Source organism: Parasteatoda tepidariorum, chromosome 7 (assembly GCF_982258835.1).
Source record: "Parasteatoda tepidariorum strain Cologne lab strain chromosome 7, Ptep-v5.0, whole genome shotgun sequence".
Taxonomy (NCBI): domain Eukaryota; kingdom Metazoa; phylum Arthropoda; class Arachnida; order Araneae; family Theridiidae; genus Parasteatoda; species Parasteatoda tepidariorum.
Genome location: NC_141761.1, coordinates 91,347,680 through 91,372,608, shown reverse-complemented (window position 1 = coordinate 91,372,608; position 24,929 = coordinate 91,347,680). Strand labels below are relative to the sequence as shown.

At 27.4% G+C, this 24,929-nt stretch overlaps 1 protein-coding gene across 2 annotated transcripts in view; it reads right to left on the bottom strand.

Annotated features, from left to right (window-relative positions):
- LOC107443883 (voltage-gated inwardly rectifying potassium channel KCNH6) overlaps positions 1–24,929 on the bottom strand; it is a 398,302-nt gene that overhangs the window by 237,658 nt on the left and 135,715 nt on the right. Inside the window, exons 5-7 of one of the 2 annotated variants that reach the window (XM_071183149.2) lie at positions 22,147–22,395; positions 10,844–11,073; positions 9,775–9,825 (exon numbers count right to left, since the gene is read on the bottom strand). In XM_071183149.2, coding sequence (XP_071039250.2) covers positions 9,775–9,825; positions 10,844–11,073; positions 22,147–22,395 — 530 coding nt within the window. The remainder of the gene's footprint in view (positions 1–9,774; positions 9,826–10,843; positions 11,074–22,146; positions 22,396–24,929) is intronic. The other variant, XM_087168266.1, reaches the window with a different exon arrangement.

Genomic DNA, 24,929 nt, shown 5'->3' with positions numbered 1-24,929 from the left:
ACTATTCTAAATTTTAGTTATTGAGAAAAGTAACTGTTGTAAGTTTTGTTTTAAAGTCTTTCCCACCACAGGGCTAAAGCCATGTGTTGTAAAACAATATGAAATAGTAGTCTGCCACTGAACGCCGGATGTAACGCATCGGCTTCGATGAAAATAATTTTGTATTTTTAATTCTCTGAAGGGATCTACCCTAATAATATGGAATTCGTAAAATAAATGTATATATTTTTGATTGTTGATGAAGCCCATCATTTTGTGTTTTCATCAGTGTTCAGAAGCAGAACAACTATAAGTTTTTTATTTTATCACAAAAATATAAAATGTATAAAAAACAAAGAAAAGAGTAAGAAAATGAGTATAGTCATAGAAAAGGTTAAAATTATAATTTAGTATTTGTCAGTTAAAATAAAACTTTTCGTTTAAGTCATTGTTAACAATTCAAATTTCTCCGAGGCAATTTTGATGTCAGCAATACAATTCAATTTTTCACAAAAACGATTGTTTCCACTATTAAATTCAGTGTCAACAATTCAAATTTTTCTGAGGCAACTCTTAACCTCTAAATATTTTTTTTTATGTACACATTTTTAAATGCCAGTACTCAACCACAAAACAACTTAAAGTACTCAAATTTAGCATGGAGTTGTAAAATGTAATGAAAGAGGGTCATAGCAATAATGTAAGTAGAAGTAAAGTTAGTACTGTAAAATTAAAACAATATTTTTAATCAATGAGCCAAGTTCTTCAAGAAGCAGTTGTAGAAGTAGCTGACTAGAAGTTTTTTTATTTAAAACTTCTTATAGAATTTCTTTAAAAACACAATTGTTAATCTGGGCATTTGGCGATACGCAACACTTATAGAATTGAAGGATTTGTTACGTCAAGCGCTCAGGTATCATAATTTTGATCTAGTTGCTCTTCTATGTCATTTTGATTTATGTTGCTAAGTTAACTTTCAAAAAATTCTATGGCTGGCAACAGCATTTATATTTTTTAAGTTGTTTATTTTTATTTCTTTTAGAATTCGTTTTTTTTTTTTTTTTTAGCGAAATGTTTTTCAACCTAACAGAATTTTTTGCCGACTGTTCTCTGTATATATGAAGAAAATAAAGTAAATATTTAAGTGTTGTGAAAAGAATCTTATTTAGTTGTACAAAGTACTTCTTTAAAAATGAAAACTGTTGCCACCAGCGGAAAAGAAATACAGCCAAAATTTGGGAGCCACGTAAGAGAATTATATATATTAGACTAGGAGGCTTCGCCCCCTGCTCGCTGGCGCTCACCAACCTCCGGAACTGCTTTCGCAGTTCATTTCGGATTGCTTCGCAATCCAATGCTCGCTTTGCTCGCTCATTGGATACGTTCTTATCGTCTAGTTTTTGTATACTTTTTTGAATACTGAAGTTCCGAAAACTATTCACTGTAGAAAATTCTAAACCTGTACATTTCAATATTAATTCGAAATTGCAAACAGTTCACATATTTTTCTTAATCACACTATTCTAAATTTCAATTGTTGAGAAAAGTAACTGTTGTAAGTTTTGTTTTAAAGTATTTCCCACCAGAGGGCTAAAGCCATGGGTTGTAAAACAATATGAAATAGTAGTCTGCCACTGAACGCCGAATGTAAAGCATCGGCTTTGATGAAGATAATTTTGTATTTATAATTCTCTGAAGTACGCCACCTTAATATGGAATTTGTAAAATAAATGTATATATTTTTGATTGTTGATGAAGCCCATCATTTTGTGTTTTCATCAGTGTTCAGAAGCAGAACAACTATAAGTTTTTTATTTTATCACAAAAAAATAAAATGTATAAAAAACAAAGAAAAGAGTAAGAAAAAGAGTATAGTCATGGAAAAAATTAAAATTATAATATAGTATTTGTCAGTTAAAATAAATCTTTTTGTTTAAGTCATTGTTAACAATTCATATTTCTCCGAGGCAATTCTGAAGTATAAATTAAGGTAGTATTGTTAAGTTGAAACACAATATTTTTAGTTTTGATGTCAACAATACAATTCAATTTTTCACAAAAACGATTGTTCCCATTGTTAAATTCAATGTCAACAATTCAAATTTTTCTGAGGCTAATTATCTTAACCTCTAAATATTATTTTTTTTTATGTACACATTTCTAAATGTCAGTATTCAGCCACAAAACAACTTAAAGTCCTCAAATTTAACATGAAGTTGTAAAATGTAATGAAAGAGGGTCATAGCAATAATGAAAGTAGAAGTAAAGTTAGTACTGTAAAATTAAAACAATATTTTTAATCAATGAGCCAAGTTCTTCAAGAAGCAGTTGTAGAAGTAGGTTGTTTATTTAAAACTTTTTATAGAATTTCTTTAAGAACACAATTGTTAATTTGGGCATTTGGCGATACAACACTTTTAGAATTCAAGGATTTGTTATGTCAAGCGCTCAGGTATCATAATTTTGATCTAGTTGCGCTCCTATGTAATTTTGATTTATGTTGCTAAGTTAACTTTCAAAAAATTCTACGGCTGACCACAGCATTTTTATTTTTTAAGTTGCTTATTTTTATTTCTTTTAGAATTCGTTATTTTTTTAGAGAAATGTTTTTTAACCTAACAGAATTCTTTGCCGATTGTTTTCTCTATGAATGAAGAAAATAAAGTAAATATTTAACTGTTGTGAAAAGAATCTTATTTAGTTGTACAAAGTACTTCAGCCAAAATTTGGGAGCCACGTAAGAGAATTATTTATATTAGATCAGAAACACATCATTAAACGGCAGAATGCTTTGGTGTTTTCAAAACAAAGCAAACGTTGCCACCGGCGGAAAAGAAATACAGCCAAAATTTGGGAGCCACGTAAGAGAATTATATATAATAGATTAGATAAAATATAAAGTCCAAAATATGCGAAGAAAAGGGCTAAATAAGATAATTTACAGGGATTCAGAATATATACGTTCAGAGCTTTTATATTTCTGACATAAAGAAAGCAACATTTCTGAGATTTTTTTTTTTTTTTATAATGTTTTGCAATACGAAATCATTTGAAATATATTTATATTAAGCGTTATGCGTCAGTTTGTTTAAAAACACCCATGTATTTGTTGCTAGTTACTTTGTGAAAACGATATTTATATTAATATGCTTGGTTTCATTTTGATTATTTTATATTGTAATTTTAGATTTAAGTACAGTCTAAAGCTACACTCAAAAACTAGTTAGAAAATTTTGATGCAAGTTGCGCAAGATAGGAAAATGAAAGATCTGTATTGCGGATGGTTTATTAATAGGATGACACGTAATAATGCAACAGAAAATCGTAAAATTCAATCTGATATTCACTTTTTAAGTGTTACAAAAGTTAGTATAAAATATGCTAATTATTATTTTAGGCAAACGATAATACGAGCTCTCTATAAACAAACATGCACTTTGTTTTCTTTTGAGATTGAATTCTTCATCCTTACGAAATGAGATAGGAGAGCGGCTATCGGAAAAATATGATTTCAATAGTTTAGTCAAACGAGGGATCGAAAGTTTGGGACACTTAATGTAAATTTCATTTTTTTAACAAAACAAATAAAGCACTTTTTAAACACAACAAGAAAAAATTTTTACTTTAATATTTTTCTTCTTCCGAGAATGATTTTTATATAATTCTTTTTTTATTGAATTTAACAATGGTCGAAGCATTTTTCAACCGTTGGTAACAAAACTGAGTAATTTTAGGTGACATAAACGAAATCAGCCGCATATGTTTTGAAAATAAAAAAGCTTGAATGCGATTTTTTTTAGGAATCTTAATTATTTGACTGATTTTAATAATTTATAATAAAAAAAAATACTCAAATGTAGTTTAAAATGGAGTAAAACTTTCAGTACTTTTAAAGTTCAAAGCAGTTTTTACTATTATTAAATTAAATAATAAAAGTGCTAAATAGACCTCACAAGTAATATTTTGCATAAAATTATTATTGGATAAAAGAATCGTACAATCAAGGGAATAAACTTTTTGGTTATGTTAAATTGTTCCAAAGATATTTTTAAATGCGCAAACACTGATTCACTGGTTCAAAATTTGTTCTGCTCTCCTGACGTAACTATAGTTTATTTAAAGACCACTGGTATATCGATTGCTTATTTATAGACAACTGCTACCCCCTCCCAATATTTTCAGGATCAAGTAAATATCATCTTCATAAATTAATTAGCATATTTAAGAACATTAAAAAAAATTATTTAAAAACCTTACATTTAGGAATAGTACAATGAAATAAAGAAAAATGCGAAACAGGTCCTGTATTGTCCTTACACCATTAATTCTTCTCATTATACTATTCTTTTTCAATTTAAGTTTAATATTTAAAATTTCATTAATGTATTTGAAGTTAAATTTTTGGATTATGCTGCCTCATCGTTTCCCGTGGTTTGACTTATTTTCTATTATTTAGTTAAGTTACGTATTCAAATGATTTTAAGGTTAGATTATGGCTTCTTTCGAAACCATTTAAGATTGCTTCCAAGTACATGAAAAATTTGATCTACAGCTCTAAAATTACTTAAGAGTACATTTTAATTTTACGCACTGCACATTAAGTACATATTTTAAGAAATACCGAGCGGAAACAAATGATATTCTCCATTTCAGAAATTAACTAGAGAGAAAAAATTGACGAGTTCTTTTTTTCTTGTTTGAAAATAAGGGTAAAAAATTCCGATTCTGAAATTGCGAATTTTTATTAAATTACATTTCATCAAAATTGTACGTATTTTACTATGTATCGCTTTCAAAGAATATTGAGTGCACACTAGTACACCAAAAATACAATTTAAATGAAAATGTGAGAATTGAAATAAAAACCAAACAAATTTTAATATATTTTTTTAATTAGTAACTTTGTCTTTGTTGATTTTATATTTAGACGTTCAATGTTTTTTCTCAGTATACTCTTGATTTAAGTTGCTTTCACTTTAAATTGTGTTTCTGTGGGTTTTCAATTTTATCTAATATATTGAATCTTAATGTATTTTCTTTTAAGGGGTGTCGGAGCACAGTCAGTTTTTGGTTTAATCACTGACTCCGAAAAGACTCCAGCATGCTTATCTTTAAAATTTGTTTGGTTTTTATTTAAATCATTCATTTAAGATAATTTTTGTTTTTAACTACTTATAGAACTTTTCTATTTTGACTTATTTTACTTAAATTCTGGTCTTCATTTTTGTTTAAATTCAATTTTCATACTTATATACCAAAAACACTATTAATATGTACATTTTGCAAAAATGTAAGAAAGATCAAAATTGTAGTGCTGCCATCTACTTCAACTAATGGGTCTTAATTCCATTATAATTCAAACATAGAATAAATAAAATATTTATCGTACATATTCCAACTATATTTTTTTTAATGTGAAATAAGAACAAGTAAAGTTCTCAAATCGATAAGAAACATTAAAAATTTTAAAAAAAAATCTGGGTTCTTGAGGGATTATTCCTTTAAAATTATAAGCAAACGAAATGTTTTTAATGGATTGAACATAAACTGGCAATCATCAAAAAGACTAAAAGCATTCAAAAATGTTTTCTTTAGATTTTCTAGATGTTTGGTTTATTTGGAAAATAAATAAATTGCGAATTTTTTAAGCATGTTTTTCTCGAAAACCTGTGCTGCTGCCCTCTGTTAATAAAGTATGAAACTATATAGATGCATTATCGTTTTCTTATACAAAAAATAAGGCGAACTGAAACAGAACAGAGCATGCTTATCATCTAAAATAGATTTGAACATGAATACACGGAAGTTCCTTAGAAATTCTCTAGTTTAGTTTCAATTACAAATAAAACTCAATCTTGTCCTTTATCCAATGCAAGCTTATTAACCCCTTGACATATCATTATTAAAACTCTAAACTGTGTGGAATTATTAATTTCTTGTTATAGAAATGATCTTCGATTGCACTGTAAACAACAACTCGCAACGGATTGACAGAGATGCCCAACTACTCCGGACACGCCAAAATAATTAAAAAACGGTAAATAACTACAAACTAAATTTTGCAAATATTTGATTATTTTTGCTTGCTTTTTAAGAAGCATAGCATGACATAATTACTATAAAGTGGTGAATTATATAAGCCTACGAATTATTTAGAAATAGTGCTGGATAAAAATCTACTAAATTGAATTTATTTAACCAAGAATCACAATTGATAAACTACAACTTTAAAATATTTATTTGCCGTCCGGAGCAAGTTGGCATCTCTGTGTTGAAGACGTCTGAGACATGTCAATTATTGTTTTGACATAAGAAACAAATGACGTCTCCCAGACGTCTTCATATGTGAAGGGGTTAATGCACTTTAAAAAGACTTTTTTTTTTATGCGTTTTGAAAACACTTTTTCAGCAAAGGCTTATCAAGAGAATTATACATGCAGGCAATAGCTAGCAACGAAAAATTTCAGACAACAATACAAAATTAAATAAGCTTAAACGAACTTTAAATAACAATTATGTTAACTTTTATTCATTTGTTTAATGCATATTACTTTATTTTATTTTAAATTTATTTTAAATTTATTTGAACATTATTTTTATTTTACTTTATTTTAACTTTATTTTTATTACAACTTCGTTTTATTTGTTTATTCTATCAAATTGTACGAGAAAAAAATTTATTAATTTTTAACAAAACGTTTAACTGGAAAACGCAACTGTGACAGATTATTTATGCAATACGAAAATTTTCTCGTGCTGGTAGTAAAATAGTATGAAAACAGATAAGAAAGCAGGTAAAAGGAAAAAATTGGAGAAATTAAGTTGAAAGGGGGAAAAGTAAGCAAAATTATATTTCGTATATTTAGTTACCAGTAGTTTTATTATTGTTTCTATCTATTAGTATTACTAGTATTTTATAAGTGTATCACTAATTGACTTACTCATGTATAGCCAGTTATCAATATAATTCCATCGATTTTTACTCTTGTATCACTAATTTGCATTTAAAAAAATTTCCCGATAAGTAAACAATTTGAAAGAAACTATGTTGCTTCGTAGTTGGAGTTATAGTCATAAATTAATCATAAGTAAAATATAGCGATATTTACTCAATTAAAAATAAATTAATATAAATTTATGAATTTCATCATATATATAATATATAAATTGTAATATAAATTATTAATGTAATATTATCCATAATTAATATGTAAGAGATATTAACCAGCTGCAATCGTTTCGGTACTATAATGAAGCATCTTTTCTTCAACGTTGAAACACACAACAAATTTACAATTTTTTAATAAAGTTTTTAACAAAAATTAAGATGAAAATAATCATTTGGAAAACATTCATAAATGTTAGAATAATAATTATAAAAAGACTAAAAAATGGTATACGTGAACTAGATATAACAAAAAAATAATCGCAACAGCTATCGAGCTACGTGCAACGTGTTTTGTGATAAATATAATACGTTAAATGTTAAGGTATCCAACTGGATTCGAAACAAAAAATTTTAAAAACAGCCTTAATTAAGTTTCTATTTTATTTTCGGTAATTAGGGGTCTTAAAATTATATACCTAAAGTAAACTTTAAAAATTTATAAAATATTTTTTTTTCAGAATAGTGGCAAATTTGAGCTTAAAAGCTATAGATTTTTCATGTCACACTACAACAAATTTTATTACCTAAATACTAAAATATTTCTTAAGAAATTACTAATGTGGTTATCTGTGTTTTGAATAAAACTTTTTAAAAAAAATTCAAGTATACAATTAAATATAATGAGATCTGTTTAATATTGATATTTTTAAAACCAAATTTGATAAAAATAAAAAATTCCCTCTTAAGCCTTAGGTTTTTGTTCAAAACATAACTAACATTATGCAAAGTATGCGAAGTTTCCAAGAATTATAGAATAAACTTTTTTTTTGTAATGTGTGTTAGCGTAAAGAATTTTTTCTGAAAATGAACGCTTTTCAGAAAAAGTATTTAAAGCGCAAGATACTTCTGAAATGCACGAAAAATTTGACAGAAAAAATTTATTATTTAATAATTAATTTCTGAAAAGGAATTATATTTATCTTAAAAATGTAATTTCCTTAAATGAAAAAGATTAATATACTCAAAGCACAACAAAAAACATTTTAGTTGCGTTTTCGGCAGCATAGTTCTGGTTTCAAATTTGTCCGTCAACATACGAAAAAAATAATTATAACTTCAATTCTAAAACACCCGAGAACAAAAATTTGAAACCTTGTGGAAAACTATTGAACAAAAGTTCAAATACAGATAATAATTTAAAAAATTTTAAATTTTCGTCGAAATTGCCGATTTTTCACCAGTTGGATAGCTTAAAATGCCCTTAAAGAAACATAAAAAGAGAAAATTTCTAATCTTTATCTATTTCTAAATCTAAATCTATGTCCATTAATTTTGCTAATTTCCCCCCTGATACGTCGATTAAAATATCACAGCAAACCAAATGATTTCGAGCATTCCAATAAAAAATTTCAAAATGGCTCTCTAAAAAATACATGCCTAGATTATTAATGCCATCTTTACAATTTACTATTCAAAAATATAATTTCATGCTGAAGTATTTTAATGTTGCATTTTCAAATACAAGATTCAGAAGTCAAATGACGATAGATTGAGTGAATCATGCCTAAAATGATGCCTACATTCGCATTCAATACCTTTCATGCTGAAAATAAAGTTAAGGACTCTCTCCTAATCGAGATTGAATTTTTGACTACAAGAGCTTCTGATAGCAACTTTTTCAGAAGGTATGGTATACGCCACACAGATTTAATTTATTTATTTATTTGATATTCTTATTTTTTTTTGTTCAATATGACTGTCCTGACAACGAAGTATTACAATTATTTTGATTAAATATTAAAATTTTAAAATTATATTCAACTTTACTTGTTCAATAGCTGAAGCAATAAGTCAATCTGTGAATTTTTAATTGGTCGCTCCAAATCACTTCAACTTTCAATTTGTAACGAAATCTCAACTGCAAACTTTTCCAACGATTCTTAGTTTTGGCTTGATGTCAGAGTTCCTTATTTGATAATAGATTTTTCAATATTCAAAAAAAATAATCATTTTGGAAAAACCAACTATAACTGTACATATTTGAAACTTAAATTATAACATTCAGTTATAACATTCCTTTTCAGAATCTTAACAACTATTCCTATTGCATTTTGTGCGATAGTTCTGTCTAAATTCTACCTATCTTATTCTTTATTTATCAATGCACTATTCATTTAAATTTTCGCTTCAGCAGAAAACTTGCAATAAAAGCCTAGACATTGCAAAATAATATTTTCTCTCACGAATTAAAAAAAAAATGTATTACATTATTTCATCTAATCTTTAATCTTTTGCTTACAATAAAAAGAAGAAAAGAGAGAAAATATCTCCTCTCTCTGGTTGCTCTGAGCTTTTCGAACTATTAACTGACTGTTTATGAACAGTAATGGTTTAATCATTTCAGAGTACGCTCCGTCTACTTCATGTGACAGAACTCTCCCAATCAAGCGAATATACAGAAATTCTCTGATTCAACTCTCCTAATGCATTCAATTTCTAAGTAGACTTTCTTCAATAGTATTTAGTAAAGAATAATAAAAAAAACAAAAAAAAAACAGTGAAATAGTGCAATAAAAATCAAAATACTCCTGTGCATTGAAATTGAAAGATTTCAAATCATCCCGTTTTTCCCTGGTGTCAAATAGAAAGGAAAAAATGCAGTGTCAAATGCGACGCAAGCAACTTACCCAAGTTGGTTCTTGATGAAGAGGAAGAGCAACTTTTCCCAAAATCTTTAACTACAGGAAGGGAAATTATTAATTTTCAAGAAAAATTCAGAACAATTAAATCTAGTTTCTGATTATTCAATGAATTTTGTGCATTTTGTGCTAATGCAAAATCCCGAAATTGTATTTTTAAGCAATAATCACTCGATAACCCAAAAACCGGAAAATAGTTAGTTGTATCAAAACAACTTATATTCCTAATATAAACTGATAATCCTGGAAAAAAATGACGAAGTTACCGTGATAAGCAACTTCAAACAGGTGAAATATGAGTTCAAATAAAAATTGCGATAATATTTTTAAGAAATGTCTTGTTAAAATATTTTATTGAATTATGTAATTATAGCTCTAATTACATAATTCAATACTCTTATATGCAATTAATGTGTACTTACAAAATGAAATTTTAAGTAAAAACAGAGAAAACTTCATAAAATTTTTACGACTTAAATCACGCAGTTTTATCAATGTGCAATTTCCTTTAATTCAATGCAGTTGCAATAAGATATGATTTTTTTTTTATTTATTTAGTACAACAGAACCATATTAGCAAAATCATCGCAAACAGTTCAGAGCTAAAGAAAAATCGAAACCCTTAGCTTCATATGTTAGTTATAAAAAAATATAAATAAATAAGTATTTACTTTATATTGTCAAACCGTAAAACTCAATTTGATCATTCTAAGTTGCAGAATTTAATTCCAAAAATTTTTTTAAAATTCTTGTTTGGAAATATTTTAAAAAAAGTTAGAAATTGTTTTTTTCTGAATAATTCAATATTCAAATACCCATAAAAATGGCGAATTTTCTTTTATTAGTTAAAAATTGACGAAACACAATATTGTAAATAATATTTTCTTCAAAATTAAAACTAAAATTTTTAATTATAAATTTGAACACAACATTTCATATTTTCTTCTCCTTTAAGAGAAAGTTATTTCGACTATAAGTAAAAATAACTCTCAAAACTTTTTCTCTCAAAACTTAGAACTGCAAACTATTTGAACAAAATTTTAATTTTTTGACATACCTGCGCCACTTTTTCCCCCACATGATGCTTGCTGTGGGCCTGCATATCCCTGAGGAACTTGGACGTCGTGGAGGATTGGCTGTTGTCCTTTCCCCCCGGCCTTATCGACCCACCCGTTACAAAACCTTCGGGGGTGTCATTGCTGATGGATGGGGACTTGTGCCGGTATCTGGGAAGATCCGAGTCAGAAGATGCATTTGGAAGAGACTTCACAAGATTGTTGGCTGTAGCTGTGAACAGAAGGAAAAAGTCATATATTACCAAGTTCCTATTGAGTGGGATTCTAGGCTACCACTGAATTTTACGAATATTCCCCTCGTACTGAATGCGACTAGTAGTACCCCAGAATAGCCCCCAGTGCACTGAGTGTGACGAAAATTACCTCAAGAAGTTACTCCTCGTCTCCTCGTTCTGAGTGAGACGAGTAGTACGCCAGAGCAGTCCTCCTCGAACTGATTGAGATGAATAATAATCCAGAATAGCCCCCTTTGTACTGACCGTGGAGAATCGTACCCCAGGATAGTCCACTATTGCGTGTGACGAGTATTACCCCAGGATAGTCTTCCTCATATTGTGAGTAATGAGTAATAACCCACCCCCCAAGATCATCACCCTCGTGCCGAGTGTACCGAATAGTACCCCAGGATTATCCACCTCGTACTAAGGGGGATGCGTAGTACCTGGAATAGTTCTTCATGTATTGAGTTTGCCAAATAGTACTTCCAAACACTACATCTCGTACTGAGAGTGACGAGAAGTTCCCGAAAATAGTTCTTCTCAGACAGTGTGTTGAGTAATACCTCAAAAATATCCCCCTTGTACTGAGGGTGAAGAATAGTACTCCATAGTGGTTCTTCTCGTACTGAGTATGACGAGTAATGTCTCAGGATAGTCAGCTTCGAATTGACAGTAACGAGTAGTACTTTGCATACTACCTCACAACCTGCGCCGTGTGTACCTCACAACCTGCGCCGTGTGTTGTCTTCATGACCTCAACTTTAATATTAATCATTTATTAGTAATCAGTTGTTATTTAAAAGGGGGGAAATTCTAGGTAGAGTTGAATTAAAGATTTGGGTCTTAACTGAAAAAGCTTTGAGGGTTTTCATGACCGTTGCTACTTCATACCTATATGAAACTGGGGTTTCAGCAGTTGCTGCCCTAAACATCATATCTTGCCGAATAACTATCTAATAAAAAGAAATGAAAAGTTTCGCTGCCATTGCGCTAAACAAATTCAAGAAGATTAATTTCTCTTTATGTATACATGAAAGTGCTTATTTTCATTTTATCTTAAATTTTATAATTTTGATTTAAACTGACCAAAACCGATTTGTATGGCACTGTTCGACAAAAAATTTCGCTTTTTTTTTTCTCCAAAAATAAAGATATTTTTATAAATTTTGAAACCAGACTAGGCTTTAAAAGCTTAATTATTTTTGTGAGAGATCAGATTGTAGAATTGCATGTGTATCTGTCTTAAAAAATCCGTAGAAATTCTAGAATAAGGCCTATACTGTTATGGGATTTCTTTCCCATTCTGTTAGTATGAGGGCCTTGTATTTCATATTTCTTAAGATACCACCGATAACAATATCATTCAACCGTTTATTTATTATGCTTGAATAAGTATGAATTTCTTGCCTAATATATATATATTCTCCTTCGCCTATAAACCTCTAAAGCTTTAATTTGTTCGGGAAAAACAGCCTTCTAAACTTTTTGAAACAAAACATGCAGTAAATTAAGCAGAGCAATCATTTGTGATATAATTTTCTAAAATAGACGTAACAATAAAATTTATTATAAACCTAAACACGTTTCTATGAAACATAGTCAGTAGGACAATTCCTAGTGTTCATCAGTAGGATATCCTTTATCAGTAGGACAACTAACAGAAATGGAGAAACAGTGTTGATGTAATTTGCCACTGATTACATTAGATTGGCTGAGATAATTGTGCAGAAACAAGAGTAACGAAATTAAAATTAACAGCGAAAGTTAAAAACAAAAAATTTATAATTTCTAATTATTTAAAAAAAATATGATGCGGCTGCAAAATCTATAACTTCAGAATTTATTACTCTTTCAGTTGGAAACTCTCTCAGAATCTGTAGTGCTGCCATCTACTGCTGTGAATGAGTAACGAATGAAGAGGAAGTAATATGTTTAAATATATTTTTGCATTGCAAACTGAACAAATGTACCAATATCAGCTTACCAACTATTTTTAGTTATTTACTTACTGTTTATCTTAAGTAATAGTATTTTTAAATTGATTCCAGTTTCTTAGTTACCACTCATCTTCATTTTCTCCCCCTTTAAACGAATCTATAAACTCTGTTAAAAAAAAATTATTAAGTTTTTAGAAACCATCGGCAATTAAAAATTTAGAAATCTATGTAGGTAAACATTGAAGTCATTTAATTTAATAATATTTTTTGTTATAGCAGTCTAGATAACATTGGTAAAGGGTAAAACAAATGTTTTAAGTCAATAATAATAAAACATCCAGACTGTCTCATTTAAATAATGCGTTAAAATTGTAAGATTTATTAATGTATTTTAAACAATAAACAATACAAAGTTTGTTGTTTGTTTTTTTTAGAAAAAAAAAAGAATTTTTTGCTTAATTGATATCTGCAAATTAAGCAATGTATGGTGTCTCATACAGTTTCTATTTTTAAAACATATTTATTCAAAATTCTACAAACAATCAATGAAAATTGTCGATACGTTTTGGAATAGAAAAATGAATGCTTTGAAAATCAATACATTCTGGTATCCCACCATAAATCAGACATAACTTACAAATCAACGATAAATTCAACAACTATTACGAGGTGTTAAAATTCTGACAATGTGATTGACAAAGAAATTGGATACCGGCAAGTGACGTCATTGTAGGCAAATCTTGGCATTTGTCAATTCAGAAGTCAATCAGTTTCAATATACACCAGTGACGTCTCTTACAGGTATCCAATTAAATCTGATTTAAATCACATGGGTAGGCATGATCACTTCACTTCTTCTCGAATTGCAAACAACCTATTATATTTCATACGTAAACTAACCGACAGAAACGTGTTCTGTCTTTTTGTATGACTTGTGTTTTGTATGAATGGCAATGGCGGAAATGATAAAGTTTGGGATTACCTTTTTGAGTTGCAATTGAAAGCTCACAATGTCTCTTCAGATCTGGTTGTGATACTGCGAAATCGGGTTGCCGCGCTAAACATAAGAAAGGCTTTAATCACTGTTTGAAAATTACTAATTACACACCTCTGCATGTGCTTTAGGAGTGAAGAGTACTTAGTCGCAAAAAAAAGTTTTAATTGCATTTCCTATTACAAACATATAAGTTAGGTGATTACAAAATAAATTTGTTTGAATATAAAAGAGATTATCTACGCTTAACATTATTTCCTTTATCGGTTCTGCGATTCGTTGAAAAATTTTCGATCATGCGCTGTCAAATGGTCAATTATCATTCAAATAGGTCTCAAGTTTAAGTTACGGTAAACTGTAACGCTTTGCAAAATCATTTACCCTATGACAAGAATACCGTTCAAGATTATGGAATAAAATTTGGTACAAATGTATCAAAAGGTTTGCGTAATAGAAAAGAAATAAAATGAAAATTTTTTTAAAAAAATATTTCGGCTACAGTTGCAGAGAAAACGTTTTATTTTTTACATCAAAAGTGATCCTCACAATATAAAACTTAATTTGAAATGGAACGATAATTTACTTTGAAGATTGATGATACTAAACATTTACTCGCCAGAAATTTATTAAATACATTTTTCTTCATCTCTGCCCAGCACCGAGATTTTTGATGAAAAAATATTTTTTTTCCAAACTCATTTTAGGTTTATTACTGAGATTATCATAATTCGATGGAAAAATGAATACGTATTCTTTTCAATATTTACAAACTTTCTTTCTCTGTAATTGTAACCGTGGGTGTTGGATATTCTTTTTTTTTTACATTATTCTTCATCACATTCCTTATAATGTCTTTATAAAATATTTAAATCCACTCATTTTTACAGCATTCTCACCAGAAAACCATATATTGTCGTAATTGCCATGTAATCACACTATATATGTATAAGGATACTTTTTGAAATATGACTACATAATTATCTAAATCCTGTATTTATTGTTAATCTAAATACTATGACTTTAACGCAACTACGTTAAATAACGAAATTGGAAATTTAAAACGCCTATTATATTAAAAAATCAAGGCAATTAATAATTAAACTACAATGAATATTTTTAGGTAAAGTTGAAGTGTATAATGTATATACTTTTATCCTATTTATATGGCACAGAGAAAACAATCAGTTTATGAGCTATGCTACCCAACGTGTTTAAGATAAAAAAATTTATTCGAAAAAAATCGACTATTTTTCTTTTTATGAATTTAAAAAAATATGTAAACCTATAGGAATTTTGAATACAACAAAACTTATAATTAGAAATGATATTATATTAATAAATAAAGAAATAAATATTTCTGACATAAGTACTCTTCCCTGTAAAACAATTATGGTGCAGAAAGGAATTTAAAATTATCGTTTTGATAAAGTGCCTAAGTTTGTAAATCAAAATAAAAGCGAAAAAAAACTAACTAGATTTCTATAGTCTGAAAACTATATTCTATTACCGGAAAATTAGTGCAGATTGTTGTAACTGTGCTTGAGTGAATAAAGTGCATTTCTATTTTAAGTTTGCTGAAGCATTTTAATTTCATTTGTATAAAACCTTGCATTTATTAATTTGCATTTAATGCTTTACTTTGTCTTTTGTAGTTTTAATAAAGTTAGTGGTTGAATTTAAAGACTGAAGCTTCAAGAAAATATTTTGTGACGCATTTCTTGTTTTGTAATGTTCGCAATTTTTTGAAAAATTTCAAGTGATAACAAAATATTGTTTTCATATCATGCTCATTTCAGCACAATTTTTGCCAAAAACATGCAGAATATACAGCATTGCACATTTTGAACATTCAATCACAAAATTTGGACTTTACACACATTATCAAACATGAAGGAACGTCATGCTAATCAAGTAACGTATAATCAAAGTGATGCAATCAATCAATATTTTAAATTCGAAAAAAGCATTGAAGAAAACATGCTTTTCGAATTATCAAATAAACAAAAACATTCACCTGCGCATTCACAAATATTATAAAACGTGCACATGCACATTCACAAAAGGAAATTTTTCACAACAAATTTCAATGAAATTAAAAAGTGAAATAATGATTTGTTTGTTTTTTAAGGCGCATTAATGATTTTTAAAATTTTAAGGAGATTAACAGTAAGGTAAATTTTATTTCTCATTTAAATAAATAAAAAAATTGTGTTAAATTATATAAATTGATTAATTATACACCCTCCGTGTATAAATTTAGAAAAAGGCAGTTTTTTATTAATTTTGGCTGAAAATTGAACCAATAAATCAGATTTATTTTATACACCTTAATGTATTAATTTGTATATCAATCTAACAATGAGCCATACTGCAACAAAACATGGGAAATGCTTTTCAAATATGTAACTTTTATAATATTTACTAAGCATAAAATATTCCAAATACTTATTTACAGTATTTCAATAAGAAATAACCCAGAAATGCTACTGTTCTTCATGATAATGCTAAAGATTACCATTAAGAGCAATAAATAAAATAAATGGCTTAGAAATATTTGTTAAGCAAACTGAAACTTTTATCAAATTACATCTCAAAAACATTTCTAAAACTATGCGATATTTTCCGCGAGATTTTAACCCATCTGAAACGTAATTACAACGTTTTTTTTTTTTTTTTTTTTTTTTTTTGTGTGTGTATACAAGTGCAAGTGATGCTCTGCCATCGTAGCTAAGCTTTAAGTAAGCAAATGTGCTTATTTTATGTCATTTATTTATTTTTCTTTACTTTTATTACAGTCAAAAGTTTTATCCTAGTATTTATTTACATTTTTATTTATTTATTCATTCATTTATTCGTTCATTTATTCATTTATTTTTCGTTTGTTTGTTCGTTTGTTCTCTTTTATTTGTTGATGGATTTATTTATTTATTCATTCCTATATTTATTTATTTTCTCATTTATTTATTCACTTTACATTTATTCGTTTATTCATTCATTCGTCTATTCTTTTGTACCTTTATTCCTTTATGATACTCGTTTAATATCTTATTCACTCATTCACTTGTTTTCATTTATTTATTTATTTACTTCTTAATTATTTATCCTTCTTATTTATTTGTTTTATTAATTCGTTAGTCCGCTTGTTTTATTTATATTTATCTATTTATTTAATCATTTTTTTATTAATTTGTTTGTTCGTTTGTTTTATTTTTATTTATTTATTTATTTACTCATTTATTTGTTTGTTTTTTATTTTTTACTTATTTATTTGTTTTTAAAACAGTGAAAAACTCTATATGGTCTAGTAAGTAAAACTATGAGCATAATTTAAATAATAACAATATCTTAATATTGGTTAATATCCAAATAAAACCAAAAAGACTGCGGCAAAGTTAGTTTTTCTCTGAAAAACAATACTTACATTAACTAACATATTATACAAATTTAAACGATTTCAATTTCTACACGGTTAAAATCTTCAAAATTCAACATCTAGTAAAAAGTTAATATCATTCAATTTACAGATACAATGATGACTTGAACGGTTTGCATCATGTTTTATTGCTTCACCAAATCTTACTTAAAATTACACAAATTTCTAATTTTAAAAAGTGTTGATAGCATAATTTTTTTAATTATAAATGCATAAATTTATTTAAAGAAAATTATTCGCCAATAGTGCGAGTGAACATGCAAGTGAGATTAAATAAGTGGGGTATTTAAAAAAAATCAAGGGAGTAGTATCTACATTACAACTTTCTAAGATAGCATTTAATGAAACACACCGCTGAAAAGTACATCATCATAAACATTAAACAAAAGCTTAATTCTATACACACAAAAAACTTCATATAGGCACTCAAACATCCAATTAAAATCCTTTTTTATACATATTTAAATACACATTAATATTACATTAAAATAAGTTCAACACAAAAAGCCACAAAACAGTAAACATAGAAATTATTATAAACATCTTTCAACAAACATAATCATATGTTAAAAAACACCAACATACATATATCAAAAATAAATGCCTAACATACATGATAGATGCAACACATATATCTGTAAACTTAAAAAATTCTCAATTTTAGAATTATGTACTACGCAACATTTATTATCGCAGATTTATAAGTATTTTGTACGATAAATAGATAGTTTTATTTAACTATCATCCTAAAAAGCATGCATGGCATGCATTTAACGGTAAGTATGAATACAAACTTAAATTTTAAAAAAAGGTAGAAGCGTATAAGTTAAGCAAGACGGTTTTTTTCCTATTTATTTCATTCATATTTATTTTAAGTTATTTTAAGAAAGGAAAAAAAACTGACGTTTTTTATTATCACTAAAAACTTTTTTTTCTTTAAAAAGCAAACCAAAAACTGAATATAGTTTACAAAAAATAGTTTGCTTATTATTATGGGAAAGAAACCCTAGCCAAAAGAAAGCATATGTTATTAGCTTTTTAATAACCAAAATTAAGGAATGAAAAAATACTGGATGGTGGAAAAAACCTTGTTGATTATATTATATGAATAAAAATCATTTTTAATGTAAGAATTAGTTTCGTTCATGTTTCTTTAATTATGCTGCTAATGTAAACTTTTTTTTATGTGTTACGTAATAAGTTTAGTTTGTCTGGGTTAGGCTTAGACTTAGACTGATTTAGTGATTGAGCAGCTCCAAAGAGAAGGGCACGTCGATGTACCCAAACCCTAGATCATGATTAACGAAAAAAAACTTTATAGCTGAAACAAAGTTCAGCCATAGCCTGATAGGAATATCTTATAATACCCAGGCCTTAATGCAATGTTGCCCTAATTGCTCATATCTTTGAGCACAATTGACCTCCCAATCACAAAGTATATGCCATGAAGTCTCCTCCTCAAGACGACAAACTCGACATAGCGAATCAGATTCAATACAAACTGGGTTGGTAACCCATAATCTGATTCAGGAAAAAGCAGCTTCGAAAATTTGAGAATTCGATTAATATGATAATTACATTTATCATTCTTAAGAATTAAGGGAGACCTGACACCGTAGATGACATGCATATGATGACACGTATACCATAGCTGACACGAACTTTCGATTCGACGATATTCAAGGGGAAATATATCAGTGAAGAAAAAAAAGGAAGTTGTCTCGCCTTTTTAAAATTGAATTGTCTCAATGGCAATTTTTAAAATACATATTTTAGTGGTCGCGTATATGCTAATAGCAAATCCTAAACCAAATGACCTGTGTTGTTTTATCCCAACTGTTAGAGGCAACAATTATTGAAATCCAACAAATGAATACGTTTTTAGTGTAATGAGTTAAAAATGAAGAATTTCCAATATTTTACTTTATATTGAAATCGTCAAACAATATAAAATAAAATACATTCAGCAGGGATTATTTTATAAGGGGACACTTCTAATTTGTCATATTTCAGTTTTTCCTTAATAATAAATTGCAGTTTTTACTTTTATGCTCTAAAAATTCTATAGGCAACTCTTTAGCATTACCTCATAATCCTCTGGGCTGCTTTTTGTCAAAAATACAAATTTTAAAACCAAAAAGAAAAGTTGATTGAGTTTTTTTTTAAAAAAATTTTCATCATAACAACTGGGATCTGTGATGACTTTTTAGATTGTTTCTCCTGGAAGTCATTGTGCGTCATCAAAAGCTTGCGTCTAAAGTCAATTTTCAGAAAAAAGCACGTTTTGTCGGAATAAACATACGAAGTTTGCTGAGTCAGATTTATATTCAATTGTCAAACATTACAGTGATTTTTTTACGTTTCAATAATTAATAAAACTCTCATAAGTATTTTAGGCTCAAAGGTTATTTAATAAGGTAATTTTAATTGATAATTTAGATTTCCTTAAAAAATAAACAAAAAAATATTTTTTATTTCCAATAACTTTTTTTAAAATCACGTAATAAGCTTCATTTTTCTTAAAATTTTCTAATATAATCCCTTTTAATTTATAGTATAATATTATATTTCATAAAATTTATTTTTGAGTTTTTGTAGTTTTTTCCCTAGCTCTAATTATTTAAAACAGTTTTACCCACAGCACTATTATTTGACATTAATCTTTTATTTTGGGGTTTATTTGCGGTTTAGCTTTAAATTTACGGAAATTTGTAAGAATGTCGATAAGTAGGTATTAATAATTTTATCATGTATATTGACATAAACGTATATAAATATTATTCAGAAAATTAGTCTTCTATGAAATATTTTATGAGTATTATTTGCATGATGATAATGTTCTAATTTGCATGATGATTTGCATGATGATGATGTTCTTTTTCTATTTCAAATTTTCCATTTCAAAATTCTTAGAACGAATTAGAAATAGGTTTTTATCAAAAATATTACTTTTTAAAAATTTGATAAAATGTTTAAATTATAAACATATACACCAATTATTTTTCATGCGATGTGCCTAAATTCACAGAATATTTAAAGTTAAATTAAATTTATCAAACAGTTATTTCTTAAACCCATATTTATGTACATAAATAAATGTTGAAATCTAATTCAAATAACGTATTACCCATAATAAAATCCAATAGAGATTCATTATGAATTTATCGATACAAAATAATTTGTAGAAATTGAGAACGACTATTTTATATGAAAATTTCATCCCAAATAAAGATAAAAAATAATTGATTAAGACATTTTTAGAATTCAAAATTATGCGAATAAAGAGGTCTGGGAAAAATAAAGTCTGTTTACAAAATATTAATATTTTAAATGCAGTAACAATTTATTATAGTTTTTAATTAAGTTACAGCAAAGAAATATATACTTTAATAGTACGATTTTTCTACAATATCTTAAAATTTTTCTGGAAAATATATCATTCTTATTAGAATTAGATAACTCTTGCTGCAAATTAAAATATCATTGTTGCAATAAACAAATATTGTTATATTTATAAAACTGTTTTAATTACTGATATAATTATTTAGATTATGATATAATTATTAACATTATAATATAATTACTAACATTATAATATAATTACTAACATTATAATACAATTACTTATTTCATAAACATTAAGCAATTGTAAAAACAAAATTGATTAAAAAAATTATTAGTGAAATTGAAAAAAAATTTTTTGTTGTTATAGCAAGAATTAAAAAATCATTACAAGCCTTACTTTAGTTAAAAATTATAGTAATTATAATGCAAAAGCTAGAGTTCTATTTTCATATTAAAAAAGGACTTGAAACTGTTGTCATAATTTTAAAAAAATATTTTTAATATCTTCTCCACGCCCTGACATCTGAGAAAGAAAAAATTCCCTTAACGGAATTATTTTTTTTGTTATTTCTAGCAAATTTTCTTAAGAAATTAAAGTCTTTGAGGTATAGATAGAAAACATTCTTGAGTAACTTACTTGTAAATTGCTTTGAATGTAAGTTAGTTACGAAACTTTTAGTTATAAAACGATTAAAATTAATTTTACAATTAATATTACTACTATTATTATTGTTATTGAAACTATCTTAGTAATACAAAAAAATTTACTATCTTTACTATCTTTATTATGAAATTGTTATCCTATTTAAAAGAAAATTATCAAAATCTTATGCATGCCCTGATGTCTGAAAATAAAAAACTACCTCATATACTTCTTTTTTATTCGTTACAAATTATACTATGAAATTCGAAGTCAATGAGGCATAGAAAATATTATTGAGTAACTTACTGGTAAATTGCTTTGCATGTAAGTTAGTTACAAAAGTATTAGTTATAAAGCTGAATAGTTATAAAACTATTTTAATTAATTTTATAATTATTATTACTATTATTATTATCATCATTATTATTGTTTATTGAAACTGTCTTAGTAATATAAAAAAAAATTTTACAAATTATTGTAATTAATTTAATAATTTCTTTCGTTCATAATTGTAAATTAGTGTAACTATCTTCATAATTAAAAACCTATTGAAATTTTGTCCTATTTAAAAAAAAAAAAAATATTAATATCTTATCCATGTCCCGAAATCTGAAAATAAAAAATGCCTCGTCCGGATTCTTTTTAGTTCGTAACCAAATTATACTATGAAATTCGAAGTCTTTGAGATATCGGAAACATTCCAGAGTAACTTACTGGTAAATTGCTTTGCATGTGAGTTGTCATTTTCCATGTCTATAGTCGTCGAGAATGGTCCCCTGGGTGCTGCATAGTCCCCTTTAGTTGACTGTGAGTCTGTCTCTTTCCCTGAAGTTGCTGCAATATTAACAACGTGACTTCTCGTATTCCTATGGATGGACTCAGGAGATTCGACAGCCAATTCTTGGTCCTCTGTACGGCCACCACTCCCTCGAGATAGCTTTAACTGAATCTTCTTCCATCGGTCTGAAGGACAAGAAAGATATTTTTATGCCTATACTATGATTACTTAGGAGATAAAAAGTATCATTTCATTTTCTGATATATTTCAGACATCTCCCAAATGTGCTGTAGATTGCAAAAGACTACAGAGGAAAGCAACAAAGTAAGAAAAAGTTAGAACGAATATGGTTCTTAATCTTTTGCCTACGGCACTTAGCATGATGGAGCCATTCCGGTCTACTTATTGTACCAGCCGTAAACAAAGAGTTAAACAATGACTTAGTTTTGTGCTATAAATTTTATATAATTATTAAGAAATAAGCATGTTTTTAACTAGATGAGATTGCTGAATGTATTTGAAAATTAATTCTATTAGTATCAACTCTTAAAAATAAAGTGGTTTCGAGGTGTTTAGTTTTTGAAACAAATTAAATGATCTTATCTCCATGAACTATTATCAAATTTTTTTGAAGTCTAACTTTGTAATCAATTCTGATAATTGTAAATAAAAGTTTATATTTTTTTAAACTTTTTTTATTCCTTCTTTAATTACTGATACCTTTTTTTAAAACCTAAATTACTATTTTTTACTTTTGATTGTTGTTGTTGTTGTCATAGGCCATTAAGGCAAGGGGTGCGATGGTTCTTGTTGTCCAGTGGTGCCATCTACGGCCAAAGATTCGAATTCTGCCACACCCGTCTACAGGGTAGGCCCATTCATACCCCATTCATTCATCTACAGATCGTAATTTTGATCTGAACCAGACAACGATCAACCTCCTATTCAGTACCCTCTGATTTATAATTGGTTATGAGAACATAGGGGACTTTGCGACCCAACAGATTTAACGTGCACCAGTCCCTATTTACTACACGCTGATTCTCCCCGTGTAGTAAATAGTCACGAGGAACTCTTCTCACAAAAGTGAATCTAGCTCCCTGCCAACCAGGCTATCCCCGCCAGTATTTTAAGGGTAAAAAATAAATAAAAATAATTTGTTAAGAAGTATTTTAAAAAATTTCTATTATTTTTTTTTAATTCAAAATTGACAAAAATAATTATTATATATTTACTTTTTTACTTGTCAAATACAGCTCAACTGAAAAATGAAGCAGTCACTGTTTGTTTAATTAACAACAACTAATGAAACAAATTTTTTTAATATCTATACACGTTTTAGTCCTAAGATAGGTTTCACAATGTAGCACTGAAATAAAATAATAATAATAAACCTTTTTTTCAAAAAAATTTTTCGATTTTTATCAGAAAAAGGCTTTTGATATTGGTAGACATCATTTTCAATGGTATTTTATATAAGTATTCAACACAAGAAAATTTATAAGAAATTCATATTTTTTATTACTCATTTGAATAGTCATATCATTGCTTTCGAGACTATTTTTTACTATTAATAGAAATCATTAACTAAAGCGTTTCTTATGGTAAAGTTTTGAAACAAGCTCATAAAACAATTTGTAAAAATCTATTACAAAAATCTAATGCTTACCTCTAATTCATTTAAGAAACGAAAACTTTTAAGAAAAGATAACCAAATATTATTTAGTATGGAAATTTACTTATTCTGAGATAATTTTCTTTTACTGAGGCTTTCTTTTACTTATTTCCATCTATTAATACAATATTTAGAATGTAATTAAACACATTCTATAGTTCTTTATAAAACGTATATTTAAAGCAAATGAATTATCAGTTACCTCAGTTAGATGTAATACAAACAAAAATTCTGCTAGGAAAAATTTTTGTTCTAAATAAGAAATATTAATAAATTTTGAAGCAACTATAGTTATCTATATATCAATGAAAAATCAATTAAATATTTCCTAAATTATAGTAAAAGCGATGTATGAAAATAAATTTCATTTTAACAATTTTTATTATTATTTCCTAAAAGTTGCCTTTTATGGATAAAAAAATTAAATAGATTTCAGAAATATTTAATTCGATTCGTTAAAAATTTCTCAAAATCTTTAAAATTATTGTTGTTATTTATGAACACTGTATGCCATTAGTCTTGAAATCTGTAAGAGTTTCTTTCTGAATATTCAATTATTTCAATACTTCTTCGATGAGAAAATTTGAATAATTGCATGAACTACGACATGATCTCGTTGAAAATAAATACAGCATCTCTTGTAAAGGATTCTCTCATATCTTAACTAAATCTAAATAAATATTCTATGTATTTGTAAAATCAAAGTATTTAATACAATGATCTAATGCAGTGATAATGATAGTATTTAATGCACGGTCAAAGTTAAACTCTTTAAAATAGTATTTTAAATTCCAAAGATTTCTCAGATTTTTGCACGTTTGCAGTCTAACAAAATTAGCGAAAAGATTTAGTTTTTATATTTCGGTAAGGAATTTCAAAGGATATTCATTTGCATATCCTAACGTATATTAAAATGAAATACAGTCAAACCCCACTATAGTGAACCTTTTAAGCTCTTGAAATTTCTGTTCACTATAACCGGGAGTTCACTATATCCGTGCTGATAACAATTTTATCTAATTTTAACGAACTGCTCCTTTTTGT